We start from the raw sequence: 18,122 nt of genomic DNA on the forward strand, positions 1-18,122 counted from the left end.
ACAAACTAAGTTCAAACCACAGTCCTTGCTTTTAAGGGGCTGACAATCTTGTGACCAGGACACAGGTGCTGCCCTGCTAGCTTCGGGCTAGGATGATCCCCTTCCACCCAGCCATTCAATTCTGTTAAACAAGCATTAATTAAGCTCCTATTCTGTGCAAGGCATGGCAGCTAGGTGGCTCAGTGGATAGAGCACAAGGCTTGGAATTAGACTTACTAGCTGTGTGACTCTGGGCAAGTCACTTCACCCTGTTGGTCTCAGTTTCCTTTTCTGTAAAAGGAGCTGGAGAAGGAAATGGCAAATCTCTCCAGTATCTTTGCTAAGAAAACCCCAAATGGGGTCACGGAGAGCAGGACACGACTGAAAAATGACTAAACAACAACTGTACAAGCCACTGAGAAGACCAAGACTAAAACACTGATTCAAGGAAGTAATTTGAAAAAAAAAGTCTGAAAAGATCGGCTGGAGCCAGAATGTGAAGGTCTCTGAATGCCGTACACAGGAGTTTATATTTGACTCTGGAGGCAATAGGCAGTGGCTAAAGCTTCTTGACCAGGGCAGTGACATATTTTATTATTTTAGTATGGCCTTAGGAGTGTCACTTTGGCTGCTATGGGGAAGATGGATTAGAGAGGGAAACAGATTGAAAGCAGGGAGACCAACTAAAAGACTATTGCAATATGACATCATTTTTGAAATGATTAATCAGTCTGTTGATTCTTTTTCTCTTTTTCTTTTTTTCTAAAAAAATATTTATTATCAGGAATGGCTCTCTGGTGGGGGTGGGAGGGAGGAATTCAGGCCGAGAAAAGGCCGTTGGGAACCTCCTTCGTAGCTCTATAAAGTATTCCTTTGGTAACTTGATTGGTATGCCACTGATTCAGTAAATTAGTTTAGGTAGGATTATCATGTTTATTATATTGGCCTGGCTTCTCCTCTGCTCTCTGTTCACAGAAATGTGAGAGTAACTGGCCAGTTATCTCAGCAGGGAGGCAGGAAAAGGGCCAGGAGGAAGTGTGAGTGACACGATTTCGAAGTTGTTAAGGAGACAAAAGGCCCAGGCTCACTTGAGGCCCTGAGACGGTGGTGTTTATCTCCTTATGTCACTATTTCCTGACTGATCTTAGGTGGCTTCCTCCCTTCCCAACAACTTCTCTACTACACTTCACAATGGCAGAGGCCTCTGAGCTAACTTGTGTCTCTGAGGAGCCAGTTCCAAGGACCAGAAATCTTGCCTTTCCATCTTACTGGAAAGGAGCTCCCAGCTGCAACAGCTTCTTCATTCACTTCTACTTTATAAGGGTGGGGGAAAGGAAATTAGATTGCTGTTAAGGGAAGCTTTTTTGTTGCATCTGTGCCCAGAGGTTTTAGGGTAAATTCTATTGCAGCATTAACAGCCTGTCACAGTGAGTTATGACCTTGGTACTGAACTGGTGGGAGATCAGACTCACACCTCAGACTCTCCATCTTCTGACCTCCCTACACAATAATGATCAGGAGCAGGCATCATCTCCCACCAGAGCTGTAACTAAGGTGGAGTAATCAGGGCTTTTCCTCAGGGCATCAAAATTTAGAGAGCAAAAAATTCATTCAGCACTGAAGAAATCACTATAGTAACCAATTCTTCCTCCTGCACAGCTAAATTTATAATAATTACATCCTGTATTATTGTGATATCTTGCAATACAAAGTTGATCTGAAGGCACTTCTCCAGGTGGCTTGCCCCACAGATGTTTCCTGCTACTTCACTTGGCACCAAAATTGCTAGTTACACCTCTGCCTCCCACATACCTTCCTTCCTACTCTTGCCAACTCCAAATATTTATGTGCTTCCAAATCTTCCAATCAATGCAACAAGCATTTAGTAAGCACCTATTGTGTGTAGTGCACTATGCTGAGTGCTGAGGGAAATTTAGAAATTAGCTAAAATATGGTACTCTCTCTCTTAGAGCTTATGACCTATGACCTAGTAGAAGGGCATGTTGCATGCACAAATTTATTTCAATTCAACTAAAAATCATTTATTGAGTACTTACTGTATGCAAAGCATCCTTCTATACCTTCCAATTGCACCATCCATTTAATGGTATCCATCTTTCTAATTGTACCTTCTATCCTTCTAATTGTACCATCTTAGAACCTCTTTGTCATTGATGGCACTGACTCCCTCTCAGTACCTCTGTCCCTAATGAAAAGGATACTCAACTTGGAGCCAGAAATCTTGAGATCTGATCCTGGCTCTTGCTCTTACTAATTGTGTAAACTTTACTTTATATTTCTGTTACTTTATAAGTTACTTTATATCTCTGAGTCTCAGTTTTAACATCTGAAAATGGGGGTAAAGACACTTGTACTAGAAACTTCAGCAGACAATCTAGGTGAAGGCTTCCTAGGTGGCGGGCAAGGAAGCTATTAACTATTTTAAATGTATGTTTCCCTTAATATGATTAGAATACTAGGATTTTAGGCCTGCGAAAGATCTAGAGATTGTCTGTGCTTATTTGGGAGACAACTGGGCTGTCACCTTCTTTTCTTTTTCCTTCTAGGAGACAACAATACCACCATAAGTCCAGTGGCTAATGGAGACATCAGGTAGGTAAGAAACCAGTATGTAAGACTGGGGATCCTAAGGGACTAGCCATGGAAGGGGACGGCAAATCCTAAGGGACTAACCATGGAAGAGGGGCCATCTGGTGTCCATGGACTGAGGGCAGATGGACCTTGGGGATTGGAGCAGAGGGAGGGTGAAGAAGTTGAAGCAGGTCAGGTGTAAAGACTGGGCGTGGTCACTGCGTGGAGTGGTTACTGGGTCTTACTGGAGTCTTTGCTCATCTCTCCTCTTTGTCTCTCTCCAGCTTTATCTAGTTATCACCGTCCTTACCTCTTCTGTCAGTATGCTCATTCTTATCCTGCTCTGCGTTGGTATCATGTCTATGATGCTGAAGAAGTGGAGGAATAAGAGTGAGTTTCTTCGGCATTCATTAGCTTTTTATTAAATGTCCACTATGGACAAGGGTGGTGAATTGGATTGGCCTACCTGGGAAGAAGGGAGGGAAGACCTGATTAATTGGAGTGGTATGCTTCTGTAGGGGATGCTAGACATGTGAGCTGAGTCCTGGACATGAATACCTGACACCCTTTCTGCAGGGTTCTTGGGCACAGTGCAAACTGGTTGTGCAAATTGGTTTAGTGCAAACACTAAACAGATTTACAGTATGGAGTCAATATTTTTAGGGCTTGAATTATTATTTTATTGATTATCTAGACTTTAGAAAATGATGAAGAAAATAATGCAGGTTAAATTTAGAAATGTGTTTTATTTTTCAGAGATCTGGCTGTTAAAATTTTAGCAACACACCCCTGGCTGGATGACATAGTTCTTTCTTTAAAAAAAAATACATTTTTATTTCTGTTTTTAAATTTTCCCAATTACATGTACATTTTTAAAAAAAACATTATTTGTCTAAAATTTTAGGTTCTGAATTCTCCCTCCTTCTCCCAACCCTCCCCCACCTCTTGAGAAGCTAAGCAAGGTGGTACCCATTACACGTGAAGCCATCCAAAACATATTTCCATATTATCAGGGCCAATTTTGTGTTGAAAACCACATCTATGTATAGCTATTTACCTGAATACATTGAGGCCCTCTGATTTTATGAAGGCTTTGTAACTACCAAGACCTCAAGTAGTCAGTCAGTAAATATTTATTAAGTACCACCTCTTATGAGTCTGGCTTGGGGTAGTTTATTGGCTTAGTGGATAGAGTGCTGGGCCTGGAGTCAGGAAGACGAGTTCAAATGCAGCCTCAGATACTTACTAGCTGTGTGACCCTGAACAAGTCACTTAACCTCTGTTTACCTTAATCCACTGGAGAAGGTAACGAATGACAAGCCACTCCACTATCTTCACCAAGAACACCCCATGGACAGTGTGATTAATGGGGTCAGGAAGAGTCAGACACAACTAAACAGCTGAACAACAGCAGCAATGATGAGTCGGGCACTGGGATAAGTGCTGGGGAAGCGAAGAAAGGCAGAAAACAATTCTGGCTGTCAAGGAGCTTATAGTCTAATGCGGAAACAACGTGCCAACCACGACATGCAAACAAGCTTTTGTTCTTGAGTCCTTTCAGTTGTGACCAACTCTCCATGACCCCATCTGGGGTTTTCTTGGTAAAGATACTGGAATGGTTTTGGCATTTCCTTCTCCAGCTCATTTTACAGATGAGGAAACTGAGGCAAACAGGGTTAAGTGACCTGCCCAGGGTCACACAGCAGGTAAGCGTCTGAAGCTGGATTTGAACTCAGGAAGATGAATCAGCCTGACTCCAAGCCCAGCGCTCTATCCGCTGCACCACATGGCTATGTGCAGGCTGAATTGGAGGCAATCAGTTCAGACGGTTCAATGAGATTCTACGGTCAAAAATGTTGTTGCCTGGTGGCTAGACATCTCTGCGGATGAATGTTCCTAGCTCAGCATCTCCATGACTTGCCCTGGGTTACACAGACAGTGTCTGTCAGAGACCAGATTCGAAACCATCTTTCCAATCCCAAGGCTGGCTCTCTAACCACTACACCAAGCTTTCTCTCTGTATATAACAGACACTTAATAAATGCTGATTGTATTGCACTGATTTACAACTTCTGCCCATTGCTCCTAGTTCTGCCTCCCTGGGGCCGAGCAGAACAAGCATCCTCTCATCCATATAAGAGCCCTCCAAATGCCTGAAGACAACTATCACAGCCCTAAGTCTTCTCTTGTCCAGGTTAAGCATCCCAAGCTCCTTCTACCAAATGGATGTCATGATCTTGAGAACCTTCCCTGTCTTGGCTGTCCATTCCTGGATACTCTCTACTCACCAATTGTCTTCCTACAATGTGGTAGGCAGACATAACGAGCCCTTAGAAAAGGACTTTGGTGGAGGATGTATGCTGCATACATCAGTGATGATGGTAATGTTGAACCCAGCTCTTAGTAACTTACTTAGAAGGTTTTGCTAAATCCATGGATCCATGATTACGCTATTGTTACCTTATTATATATATCATAATAATATTATTATTACCCCCATGCATACACCAGTACAGTACAGATGGAAACCACCCCTCCCACGTCATCTCGTATAATTATTTCTCATGTCTTTCTATAAAACATCCACAGGAGCCCAGAGGCCTTTCTTTTGTTGGTTCGTCGTTTGGTTTCTCCCCAGTGTTTCACGGATGATAGTGCAGGATCCAGTCTATCCTGGGCATTTTTAAACACGACACCAAATGAAAAGCCAATTTATTAAGCACTTACTATGTATGAAGCCTATAGACGCTGTCCTGCTTAGTCTCCCCATGGCACCCTGGGAGCTGAGCTAGGTATGTGAATGAATGCCGAAGTAGCCAGCACAACAGTTACAATGTCTACATGTCAGAGAGAAAGGCAGAGGGATGGCACTGTGGGAAGGGTGCTTGATTTGGAGTCACTAGGTCCCCGGAAATTTACTGGTGGAGTGACACTAGGCAAGTCACTTAACCTCTGTGCCTCAGTTTCCTTATCTGTAAAGTGGTGCCATGCATAGAGCACAGGGACTGGAATCAGGAAGTTGTAGTTTAGTCATTTTTCAGTCACGTCCAAATCTTGTGACCTCATTTGGTTTTTCTTGGCAGAGACGCTGGAGTGGTTTGCTGTTTTCTTCTCCAGCTCATGTTATGGATGAGGAAACTGAGGCAAACAGAGTTATGTGACTTGCCCAGCATCACACAGCTAGTAAGTGTTTGAGGCCGGATTTGAACTCAGGTCTTCTTGACTCCGGGCTCAGTGCTTTATCCGCTGAACCACCTAGGAACTCAACAAGAGCTGAATTCAAATCCAACCTCAGACTCTTAACAAGTCATTTAAACTCTGTTTGCCTCAGTTTCCTCAACTGTAAAAAGGGGGTACCTACTAGGGTTGTTGTGAGGACCAAATGAGATGAGCTCTGTAGAGCATCCAGCACAGTTCCTGGCACATAGCAAGTACTATTTAAATGCTAGTAGTAGTAGTAGTAGTAGCAGTAGTGACGGAGTCCTAATAGACCTGCCCCCCCCTTCCCGTATTCCAACTTCATTATAGTTAGCAGGCCTGCTGTACCTACCCCACCCCGCCCCTCCATTGTCCTAACTTATGCCTCACTGCTCACTAGAACAGGTGTGTCCCTGAACTCTTAGTTCCTATAGAAACAGCGGGCGTGTCCATGTGATGGGAACCCAGCCATGGCCTCTATCTAGCTACTGCCCCCCCAGATCCATTCCACATATTTGAACAGGTGTGTTCTTGTACTCAAACTACAATCACACATCCATCTTGACCAGACAGAAGCACAATAGCTAGCCGACTGGAGGGCAGCATGACCAGAATGCTTGACCACCAAACCGTAGAAGGGGCCCACCCTACAACAGCACCTGCACAGTTCCACAGAGGCCAGGACCCCTCCTCTATTACCTAATCCCTCACCAACTCCTCCTGCTGGCCCCTCTTGGAACTTAGCCAGCTCCATGAGAGGTGTGGTCTGACTGAATTCTTTGAGATGGTTCCACCACAACACATCGTGAACCTGCAACAGTTTTTGGTCCTGGGTGGGCAGTGACTAAACCTCAATGGCTGTAGCAGTAATAGTAGTAATAACAGTAAAATAATGACGATGATGAATCCAACCCTTTCATTTAATAATTTTTATTCATAATGAAGGGATCGGATCCAATGGCTCTCGGGCTCTCCATCTATAATGCCACGAGTCACGTTAGAATTCAACCCCAAACTCAGTCGATTCTCTCCAGAGAGCTGCCTTTGCTTCTCACAATCAGGAATTAGGATGGGAAGTTCCAACTTGGTAACACCAATGGAGCAGACCAACACATTTAAGGGATGAGCGTGCCCTTTTTTGTCTGACTCTGGGTTTTATTTTCTAGGGATATTTAAGAAACAGAAGAGATGGGACAACTTTCTCTTCAAGTCCAAGGTAAGAGATCCAAAGAGTAACACCAGGAAGCACCCCTGAACATCCAAGTCAAGCAATGCTGCTATTTTTTAGTTTGACTCAGACATGGACAGTGGACGAACATTGGCTAACCTTTTCTAAGACCTTACCTTGTTCTTTAGAAATGATGTTGCACTGGCAAGTAATTCTATAGAAACTATTTCACAAAAACATTCTAGTGACTAAACAGTGGTACCCCAAGTTTGGGAATATTGTGGTAGAGTGGATGTTAATGTTAATTTTGGTCTAGAGATGGCAGCATTGAAACTCCTGGTATGGAAACTCCCTCCACTGATCAAGCTGGCCACTCATCTATAACTTATAGTCTTAGTTGCTTAGGATAATGAAAAGTCAGCTGACTTGTCAATGGTCACACAGATAGCACAGAAACACAATGATATAGTAGAAACAGCATTGGATTTGGAGTCAGAGAACTTGAGTTCAAATCCTACCTTTATTACTTGCTATATGTGTGACCATTGGTGAATCACTTAATGTAACCTCCCTGGGCCTCACTTTCTTGATAAAATGAGGTAGAGAGTGTGGATTATATGGCCTCTGGGAGCCATTTCTAGCTTTAAATCTTTTATCCTATGTATCAGAGTCAGAATTTGAACCCAGGTCTTTTCACTCCAAAGCTCACCCTTCATCCACTACAGCACGGTTTGATTATGACGTAGTAATGATTTGGTCATGAAGTGACACGGATAAGTTTGATGATATTCATTCAGGAGCTACCTGGATATTATTAAGTACAACTGGGTATCCTGTAAACAGAAGGAAAATGATTAATTCCCTCTGACCAGTCAAATTCACCAGTCTTTCCCTTGCTCTTTCCCCTCATCCCCAGAGTTAGCCTCATCTCTCATGATCTCAGTGGGAACTCAGCATTTCATTTATCAAACAGATAAATCGGTGTGTCTTTGGGAAACCAGAAGTTTCCAATGGTCTATCTAACCAGATGTTCTCTCTTGGAAGGCTGTAGATTACCAACCCGATGCAATATATTCCAATGTGATCAACATGGTTGCCCCGAAGGAAGATGATTTTGCCATTTATGCCAACGTACCACACTTCCAGTGCCCCAGGAGAACCTCACCTGTTGTCACCTGTGCTCCTGACCAAATGGAACATGCTTCCAGTGTATTCCTCTGATGGGGGACCAGAAAACTATCCTGGAATAAGGGGATGCAGAGATGAGGGAATACGAAGAAAGTGGTGGAAGAGGGTTGCCAAGCTTATCATGATTAGATTTATGTATTTTTTTTAACTGACCACCAGTCCTCATGCTTATAGTAACAGAGACGAGAGCATGAATTTTTTAAAAGTGTCTTGGAAATACAAGGTACATCTTTTAAATAGGACAGACAGCTCAAGCTCAAGTCTAACAGAGTTATCAGTGGCGTATGAGAGGAGTGGTAGTATGGGTCCACTGCCACTCATTCAGCCCCATAATGCCAAAGCAAATTGTCATTCTGTATCCAAGCTGGAAGTAAAAAATCAGAGACCAAATAGCTGATGTGGTTGCTGTCCCAGGGCAGGAAATGAGGAACTAGGGCTGTGGGAAGCAGCAGAGTGCAGTGTGAAGAATGTTGGATTTAGAATCAGTCTTCAAATCCTCAGACACTCCTGTGACTTCAGTCACTTCACTTCTCTGGGTCTCAGTTTGCTCATCTGTAGAATGAAGACATTGGACTAAATCTGGGGTTCTTAATCTTTGTGTATATGTCTCAGATCGCTTTGGGCAGTCTGGTGAAGCCAATGGAAGCTAATGGACCCAACCTCAGAATAATGGTTTTAAATACATAAAATATTTTAGATATATAAAATAAAATACTTGAGATTACAAAGGAAACTAACAACATCGAAATAAAGTTTTTTGGTTTGTTTGTTTTTTGCCATCCAATTTCACAGATCCCCTGAAATCTATCTGCAGACCTCAGGTTAAGAGTCCTTAGACTAGATCAGAGGTATCCTGAACCAGATTAAAATGTCATTGGGAAATATTTAACAAAATAAATGAAAATAAAATAAAATGTAGCTAACATTACATTTTAAAACTAAGCCCACATGCTGCCTGCTGGGATCCTTATGTGCAGTGTCTGGTAAATGCTAGACACAATACATGTTTACGGATAGATTGATTAGTGGTTCCCATTTCTATCTGAGGTTGATATCACTGGACTAGAGGACTTCCAAGGGCCCCTCTAGTTCTAGAATAGAGAGTCTATGTTCCCCACAACCCTGCTTCTCCCTCCTTGCCCTATTCCCTGTTTCCTGCTATTGCCTGATGAAACCAAACAACAGCAAACCCCAAACAGGAAATGAGAAAGTCATCGAATCACCCAAACTACTCTACTTGAGAGTGTCTCTACTTCTTTTATAAGCCAAACCCCAGGTTTGTTGGGTTGATGGCACCCTTTCCTCTATTGCTGCTACTAGTCCTTACTTAGCCTTTAGGGAGAAGGAAACCAGCATTCATTAAGCACTTACTCTGTGCCAAGTGCTGTGCTAAATGCCTTACAGTTTGATCCTCCCAACAACCCTGGGAGGGAAGTACTATTACTAGCCTATTTTACAGTTGGAGAAATTGAGGCAGGCAGAAGTTAAGTGACTTGCCCGAGGTCAGAGCTTCCTGATTCTAAGCCCAGTTGCTGTATACTCTCCTGGCCTTGGTGGGGGCAAAGGCCTTAATCCCCTTAATTCAACAGAGAAGAAAGAAATAACTGGATTTTTCTTTTTAAAAATTTACTGATATATTTTATTTTTATATCACTTTCATTTTTGAGCATGCTGCTCCTCCTTATTACCAGTAAGCCATCTCTTGTAATAATTTTTAAGAGAAAAAACAGTTCAGCAAAATCAACTAACGTATCAACAGTATATACATATACATACATACACATATATGTATATACACATATACACATGCCCATAAATGTATATGTGTACATGTGTGTATATTATATATACATACATATCTATGCACACAGATGTGCACACGTATGTGCGCGCACACACACGGACACCTGTAGTGCCTCACCTCTGGAACAAAGGGAGAGAAGAAATGGTGCATTTTCTCATCTCTTCTCCAAGGGCAACTTTGATCCTTCAATTATCTAGCATTTGGTTTGGGTTTTGGCTCTTTCCACGGGTATCGTATTCCTGGTTCTGCTTACTTCACAATATATTGATTTATATGACTTCTCATGATTCTCTACTTTGTATCTAATTATTTCTTATAGCAAGGGGAAGCATTTATCTATGCCAGGTACTTTGCTGAATGCTGGAGACAAAATACAAGCAGAAAGAAAGTAATTCTCTACCCTCAAGGAGCTGACATCCTAAAGGGTGAAGATAATACACAAAAGGGTAATGGAAAGAAGAAGGGGGAGGGGAGGGAGGGATGATGGTAGAGTCCTGAGAGTCAACAGCAGAGTCAGGAGGGGAATGAAAACATGGCCAGCCTAGGCCTGTCCCCAAAACGGAGGTTCTGGGAGGAACTTCCTAATGGGAGAACAGGGGGCCAGAGAGGTAGAGGGATATTCCAAGCTGAGACAGCCCCAGGCACTTAGGGAAGTTCCAGGGTGAGAGGGAGGGTAAGGCAGGGTGAAGCAACAATATTCCATTGCATTCGTGTACCACAATTTGTTTAGCCATTCCCCAGTTGATGGGCATCTACTTTGTTTCCAGTTCTTGGCTATCACGAGGACAGCTTCTATAAATATTTTCTTTCTGTCTTCATTCTTCTTTCAATTAACCAACAAGCATTTATTAAGTTACGACTATGTGCCAGTCACTGTGTCAAGTTCTGGGGGATTCAAGAAGGGAAACAGACTTTAAACTTCAGCTTATTTTCTATTAGGGAAGAAAACATCTACATGTACAAATACATGTAAAAATATGTACAAAATTAGCACAAGGCAATTTGAGAAGGAAGACACACAAAGCTGGAGGTATTAGGAAAGGATGTGTGTACAAGGTGGTACTTGAGTCAGGCTTTGGGGTCATATGCCTATTGCATATGGTGCACACACGAAACCAATCACTTACAGCAGAAACATTAATTAGACCTACTCTCCTCAGTGGTAGCAATCAAACTTTGTTTATCAAATGCATATAAACATCAGACAATACAAACATTAACCGCCTTAGGAACAAGCCACTAGTCTGATTTCTTAGGGCTTCCCACTGAGTATATCTCATTCTGGTGCTCAGTGACAAGGGTCCCTCTCTGCCTGGCCAGAGGCCATGTGTCTCCTTGCTTTACCTAGCAAGCCTGCAAATCTCCATCAGTCAATTAATACTTCTCTCAATTGAACATGGGGAGTGCTTGAGTAGCAAATGCAGGAATTACAAGAGCCAGCCTCAGTGGCAACCCAAGGTCATTCTGAAGACTGGTGATCTCCATGGGTTGCTTATAGTTCTAGATATGGGAATTAGCTAGTTACCTCTGAGTTTTGATTGGTGATTCACTACCTAAGTTTATGACGAAAGGAGCTGCCAGTCAAAGCTAATATCATTAGCAAGTGTTTATCAGTTCTTTACCAGGTTTGTGGGATACGTACATCATTGCCAAACTATAACACTCAAGTCTTTCTCTTATTACAGAAAAGCAACTTACATGACAACTACTGAGACAAAAAAGTCACACAAATAGCAAGTAGGAGAGTTGAGAATCAAGCCCATGTCCTCTAAACCCTAATCCATCCCCTTCCAGGTACCACAGGAGCTTTGTTATTAGCACTTTGAGGACCTAGCCTTCTACTCCATTTGTCACCATTTATTAAAACCTTGAGTCTCTAATAATAGTTCACAATTAGGCTTCTCTACACAACTGAGAATCTTGAATATTTATATTCCTTGCTGAGACAGAAACTAAGAAGGTTGAAAAGATGGAGAAATATGAAAACAGATCGACTCATAGTAGGTCTGATGGCATGTCTCTGTTGAGAGTAAGGGAAGAGTATTTGGCCAGTTTGTGTGTTTAACTGTGAAGGGAGAAGAGAAGGAAAGAAGCATTTATTAAGCCCCTACTATGTGCCAGGCCCTGTGTAAGCACCTTACAAGTATTATCTCATTTGATCCTTACAACTACCCTCAGAGGCAGGTGCTATCAAGATCCCCATTTTACACTTAAGGAAACTGAGGCAGACAGAGGTTAAATGTCTTGCCCAAGGTCATACAGCTGTAAGTGTCTGGGGTTAGATTTGCCTAGATTTTGATTAGGTCTTCCTGACTCTAGAACCAGTGCTCTTATCTACCGAACCGCCTAGCTGAAGTGGAAAAGAACCTGATAAAGGAACGAGCACTGGAGTTTGAGTCAGAAGGACTGGATTCAAGTTCTAATTATCCGAACCTCAATTATCTCATCTGTAAAATGGATGTAATAATATACTACTGAACTCTTAGAGTTGTTATGAAGAGAGTGCTTTGTAAACCTTAAAGCCTTTTGGAAATACGAATTATTGTTATCGTCACTGAATGTGAAGGGGCACAGTGAATGTAAAGAAGAGGCAAGAAAGCGTGGCCTCAAGATTTTAAAAGAGAAAATGAATGGCCCCCTCCCCCAATTAGGTGATGAGCTATCAGTCAATACTTCCTGTGGATGCTACACCCATTTTTATCTCCTCCTAGATCTCCCCCATACTGATTCCTTATCTTACCGCAAGGGGGTCTGTGTTAGCTGAACTAGATAATTCTTTCTTTAAAACATAGTTTTGGGGGTGGAGATGACATATCATTCAAACCAACACATCTAGAGACAGCACAGTGTAAGCCCAGATATGTAATCATCAATCAATAAATATTTATTAAGCAGCCACTATGATCCAGACACAGCATAAAAATGAAAAATTCCTGCCCTCAAGGAGCTTGTAATCTAATGGGAGAAGACAATACACAAAAGAAAGCAGAAAAAGGTGTGTGGCGGGGGAAGGGCAGGGGAACAGATGGATGTGGTGGCATGGTGGAAAAATTGAAGAAGTCCCAAACGAGTGCAACTAGGTAGGGAATGAGATGTCTATGCTGTGCCCCTTCCTTAAAAGGAGATTGAGAAGTTAATGTCTCTGCCATCCAATCAGGGGGAAGAGGGTACTGATGGGGTGTGACTACCAAGGCTGATGAAGATGATGAGACTTCCCAATGACGGTTCTTGGAGGCTTGATGGAGAAGTCAAAAAAGTCAAATGCGGGTAAGTGGGAAATATACTGTCAATAATAGGAAGAATGGAGTCATGATTTATATAACTACTTACTTGCTCTTAGTGAGAGTCTCTGTGAGTGAAGACATTTAGGACCCATACCCATACGCCTGAGTCAGAGGTAGCTAAAAAGTTTGTGTGATACATGGATATTTGTGTGTTAGAGACCTCAGATACTCACCTGGAAATTATCCATGACTTGCCAAGCAAAATAACACTGAATTTGCATTCATTCACTCATTATATAGTTCTTTTGATCTGGCTTGTGTGTCAGGAAAAGCCAGGCTGCAGTACTGCCTCAGACACAGTCTGGTTGTGTGACCTTGGAGAAGCTCTTTAAGCACTCAGGACCTCAGGCAACTCTCTTACGAGTTACCTCATTGAGTTTCCTATGCTAATGAAATCACAGGTTTAGTTCCCCGTCACTTTCCACCCATCTCTTTAATGCCTTTTGTTATTATATCACATTCAGTTCCAAATATGCTTCCCTCCTCTCTCCTACTCAATGAGTCTTACTTCATAACAATAATAAAGAAAGTAAACAACTCAGCAAAATCAAGTGGCCAATTAGCCAAATCTGATGGTATATCCAGTTAGCTTCCATAGAACAGAAAAATGACTTCCTCACCTCACCCCATCCCCCACCATAATTGCATTAGTATAAGGCCCTCCTGATGAGAAAACTCCCTCTTTTGATACAGATTGACTCTTTCTCTACAATTTATAATCTTAGAGATTTACTTAGCTGTCTAAGAAGGGCAGCTAGGTGGTGTAGCAGATAGAGTGCTTGGCCTGAAGTCAGAAAGACTCATCTTCCTGAGTTTAAATCCAGCCTCAGATATACATACATAGGAGTGGTGTGACCCTGGACAAGTCACATAACCCTATTTGCCTCAATTTCCTTATCTGTAAAATGAGCCAGAAAAGGAAATGGCAAACTACTCCAGTGTCTTTGCCAAGAAAACCCCAAATGAGGTCATAGAGAATCAGATAAGACTGAACAACAACAAGGACAGCACCAAAAGGTTAAATGTCTTGGTCATATGGCCAATGTGTATCAGAAGTGAGACTTGAACTTATATCTCCCTGGAAGGCTTTCTACTCATACCCACCTTGTTGTCTCTTCCACATAGAAGACAATAAATCACAAAATGTCACAGTTAGAAGAGCCCTTGGAGATCATAGTTCAACTTTCCCATTTTATGTCCTCAGAGCATGATCAGGGGCTCTGCCTGCTACCACCCCGTGGGAACAGGGGGATATGGGGAGTGAAGAGAAAAGGCTGCTGAGGCATGGTGGTCATGTTCGGAGAATTTCCTCTCTGGGCTGTAGATTCTTCACATGTAAAATGAAGTGATTGGACAAAATGAATTCCAGAGTCCCTTCCAATTCTAACATTCTGTACTTCTATGGGAACTATTGTCTGGGGCCTCTCTACCCAGAAGCATAAAGTAATCTGAGGGACACGATGCTTTGGATACATAGATAGCCATGATGAGATCTTTGAAATAACTTGTGAACATACCAAGTTGGGAATCATTATGTGGAGTGTAAATACAGTGTGATAAAACCTGACTTCGTTATTAGTCAGCCTACAGAAAAATTATCAACTATGAGGGAGTCTATTCCTTGGATAAAAAGTCTATGCCCTAGGTCTACCATTTATTAGCTGTGTGATTACAATTAAACCACTTAACCTTTTAAACCTCTTTTTACTCATCTGCAAAGTTAATATAAGAACATCTGCTTTACCAGGCTGTTGAGAGGCTCAAAAAAAGGTAATACATATGAAAGAGAATACTCATAGATCTATCATTTTGTTGTTGAGGGCAACTCCAGGTATGGAAAACCCTTAGGACAGGAACTTTCTCCACTGCTGCAGATTGCATACTGTATATGATTTAGTGTTATATCCTAAAGCGTTATTTGACCTGCATAGAGATTAAGTGACTTGACTAAGGACAAACGGCTAGTGTTTGAAGTGGGTTTGAACTCAGGTCTCCTTGGAACCCAGAACCCTAAAGCACTTCACCATGTGCTTTTGTATTCGAAAGTATTCATTCATAAATAAATGTTAAATGAATGAATGGATATTGTAGAGAAAACACTTTCTAATTGTAAAATGCTACATAAAACTGTGAAATAGTATAGCTTTTCAATCACCCTAGATAAATTCTTTAGGCCTCAGTGTCCTAGTCCATAAAATGGGGATGGGGTATTAAGCTAAAATACCTTCCAGCCCTGAGAATCCCTGTCCAAAATATAAATGTGAATTGTTAAGAATCATAATCTGAAAAGCAACAGTGGTGTAAGACAGTAGGAATTTTTTATCAGAATGTAATATGTGACCCTTGTCTTCCTCTATGAACCTTTCTCAGGTTATGACTGACCTTGCCTATTAGCTAAAAGTAATGTGCAACAGTTGAGAAACTTGTCAGCAGGTTTTCAGAAATTATCTCCCAATCTGGTATAAGTATATTTTTAGCATCGGAAGGAAAACCTCAAAGCTTTCCATTTGACTTCCCAAATCAGGGCTCCCTGGGACCAATGGTGACTTGGGGCCAATGATTTTCATGCCCTGGGCCTTCCCCTGTAAAATGAGGGGCCGAACTGGAGAGAGTCCTGCAGGGTTGAATGTTCCTGTTCTTCAATCCTAGGAAGTGGGTAGAAAGGAGGAAGTTGGGGGCAGGCAATGAATATGAGCCACAGGTGGTGTTTACTTGTCACCCTACACTTGAGAATGTTGGTATCTATCTACACAGAAGGAGTCCTTTAACATATAGAGGGACAAAGGGAAACATCTTTTAGATGGCCTCTCTGTCAAAGAGAAATGTTAGAGCTGAATAGGGTCTTGAGTAACAACAACTACCGCCACAGTAATAAAGTTTATGTAGTTGGGGATTGGATTAGAACATTTCCCAGGTTATCTGGGCAGGTGCTAGGGCCACTTCCAATGACACATGCTCTAGACCTTTGCTAATGATCACGTATGACCAGAGGCTCTTGGTTCATCACTTGGTCCCCTTATTAGGGGGAAGGGAAGGAAAAGGCAAGGCTGTGCAAAAGACAATTGTTGACCTGAGCCAAGAAGAGCCACCTGCTCTGTGGGCCCTAGAATGTGAGAAGAGATGGCCTCTTTTGAGGCAAGCTCTTTTTTGGAACATGGCCAACACCAGCTCTCCCTTAGACTTCCAGTAAGTTGGGAAGGGGATTTCTCTCCCTTTCCCACACTGGCAGTCATGGCAGCTATATGTACATGTTATTGAGAGCTTGGGACTGACTTGGCAAGCCTGGGACTAGAATTCAAACCCTCTACTCCCTCTTCTACTTTGTGGTTCTTTCCTTTTTATATATATTTTATTTTTTCTAATTGCATGCCAAAATTTTTAACATTTATTTTAAAAAATTTTGAGTTCAAATTCCTTTTCTTTTTTATTAATTAATTAATTTATTTTTAGTTTTCAACATTCACTTTTTACAAGGTTTTGAGTTCTAAATTCCCCTCCCCCTGAGACAGCATGCAATCTGATATAGACCATACATATATAATTATATTAAACACATTTTGTAGTTCTTTTCTTGAGCACAGGTGATCCAATAGTAACACTGAAAGAGGAATATTTCTAACCCTGGCAATAGGCTAATGAACCCAAGTAGTCAGGAGTTACTTGGTGTTGACTGGCAGCAGTAGATGCTTCTGGTAACAACACTGTCCCAGGAGAGAAATTGATTACTGTCAGGAAGATGACACAGCTGGCCACATCTGGCCAAAAGTTCTAGCTCTTGGGGCAGCTAGGTGGTGCAGTGAGTAGAGCACTGGCCCTGGAGTCAGGAGGACCTGAGTTCAAATCCAGCCTCAGACACTTGACACACTTACTAGCTGTGTGACCTTGGGCAAGTCACTTAACCCCAACTGCTCTGCCTTCCCCCCTCCAAAAAAAAACCCCCAAACAAACAAAAAAAAAGTTCTAGCTCTTGAGTTGCTGCCTAGACAAGATGGACTGAAAGTAAAACCTGCTCAGCAGACCCACAAGTCTCTTGGGAAGTTTCTCTACCTGCTAGGAAGGAATAACAGAAGTGACAGGTGATGGCTAACGTTTAAGTATGCATAAAGGTACGTTTATGAGTCTTTTGTTTTTGCTTATGAAACAGCTGGTGGTGCAGTGGATAGAGCACCAGGTCTGGAGTCAGGAATACTTGAGTTCACATATCACTCAGATACTGTGTGACCCTGAGCAAGCTGCTTAACTTGTGTTTGCCTCAGTTTCTTCAACAGTAAAATAAGGATAATAATAGCACCTACCTTTCAGGTTGTTAAGAGGATCAAATGAGATAATATTTGTAGAGTGCTTGGCACATAGTAGGTGATTACATATGTTTATTCCATTCCCCTTCCCATTTGTATTTTATAACCCTCTTAATCCCTTTGGGGGGGTTAGCCTAAACATGAGCCATCCACAAGCTTTAATGAAGAGATTTTTCTATGGGGCTCTGGGGTGGGGACATAAGCCAGAGATTGTAAAATAAAAGACAGGCTCTCTCAGAACTTAGCCTGGTACATCACAGTACACATGTACATCAATTCACATGTACATCAAGCACCAGAGTCCCTTATGAGAGGAGGTGTCCTTTTAAGAGGCAGGTGACATTTATATATGTATCTTCATACATATTATCTCATGTGAACCTGATTACAACCCAGTGAAGATAAGTAATTCCCATTCCACAGGTGAGAAAAGAGATACCAATTGATGTATAACCAAGGAAGTATTATAGATGAGATTAAAACTCAGGTCTTTCTGACTTCAGGTCGAGAAAATTTTCCATTATACCACACTGCTACTTACTTAGATGCAGTGAAATAACATATCTATCTATCTAACTATCCATCTATCCATCCATCTATCTTATCTATCT

The 18,122-nt window shown here is 41.9% G+C and overlaps 1 protein-coding gene across 1 annotated transcript in view; it reads left to right on the forward strand.

Annotated features, from left to right (window-relative positions):
- The window catches only part of RHEX (regulator of hemoglobinization and erythroid cell expansion), a 67,264-nt gene that overhangs the window by 15,997 nt on the left and 33,145 nt on the right, over window positions 1-18,122 (forward strand). The window contains exon 2 of the mRNA XM_036755530.1: window positions 2,547-2,592. Coding sequence (XP_036611425.1) covers window positions 2,547-2,592 — 46 coding nt within the window. The remainder of the gene's footprint in view (window positions 1-2,546; window positions 2,593-18,122) is intronic.

Source organism: Trichosurus vulpecula, chromosome 4, assembly GCF_011100635.1.
Source record: "Trichosurus vulpecula isolate mTriVul1 chromosome 4, mTriVul1.pri, whole genome shotgun sequence".
NCBI classification, from domain to species: Eukaryota; Metazoa; Chordata; class Mammalia; order Diprotodontia; family Phalangeridae; genus Trichosurus; species Trichosurus vulpecula.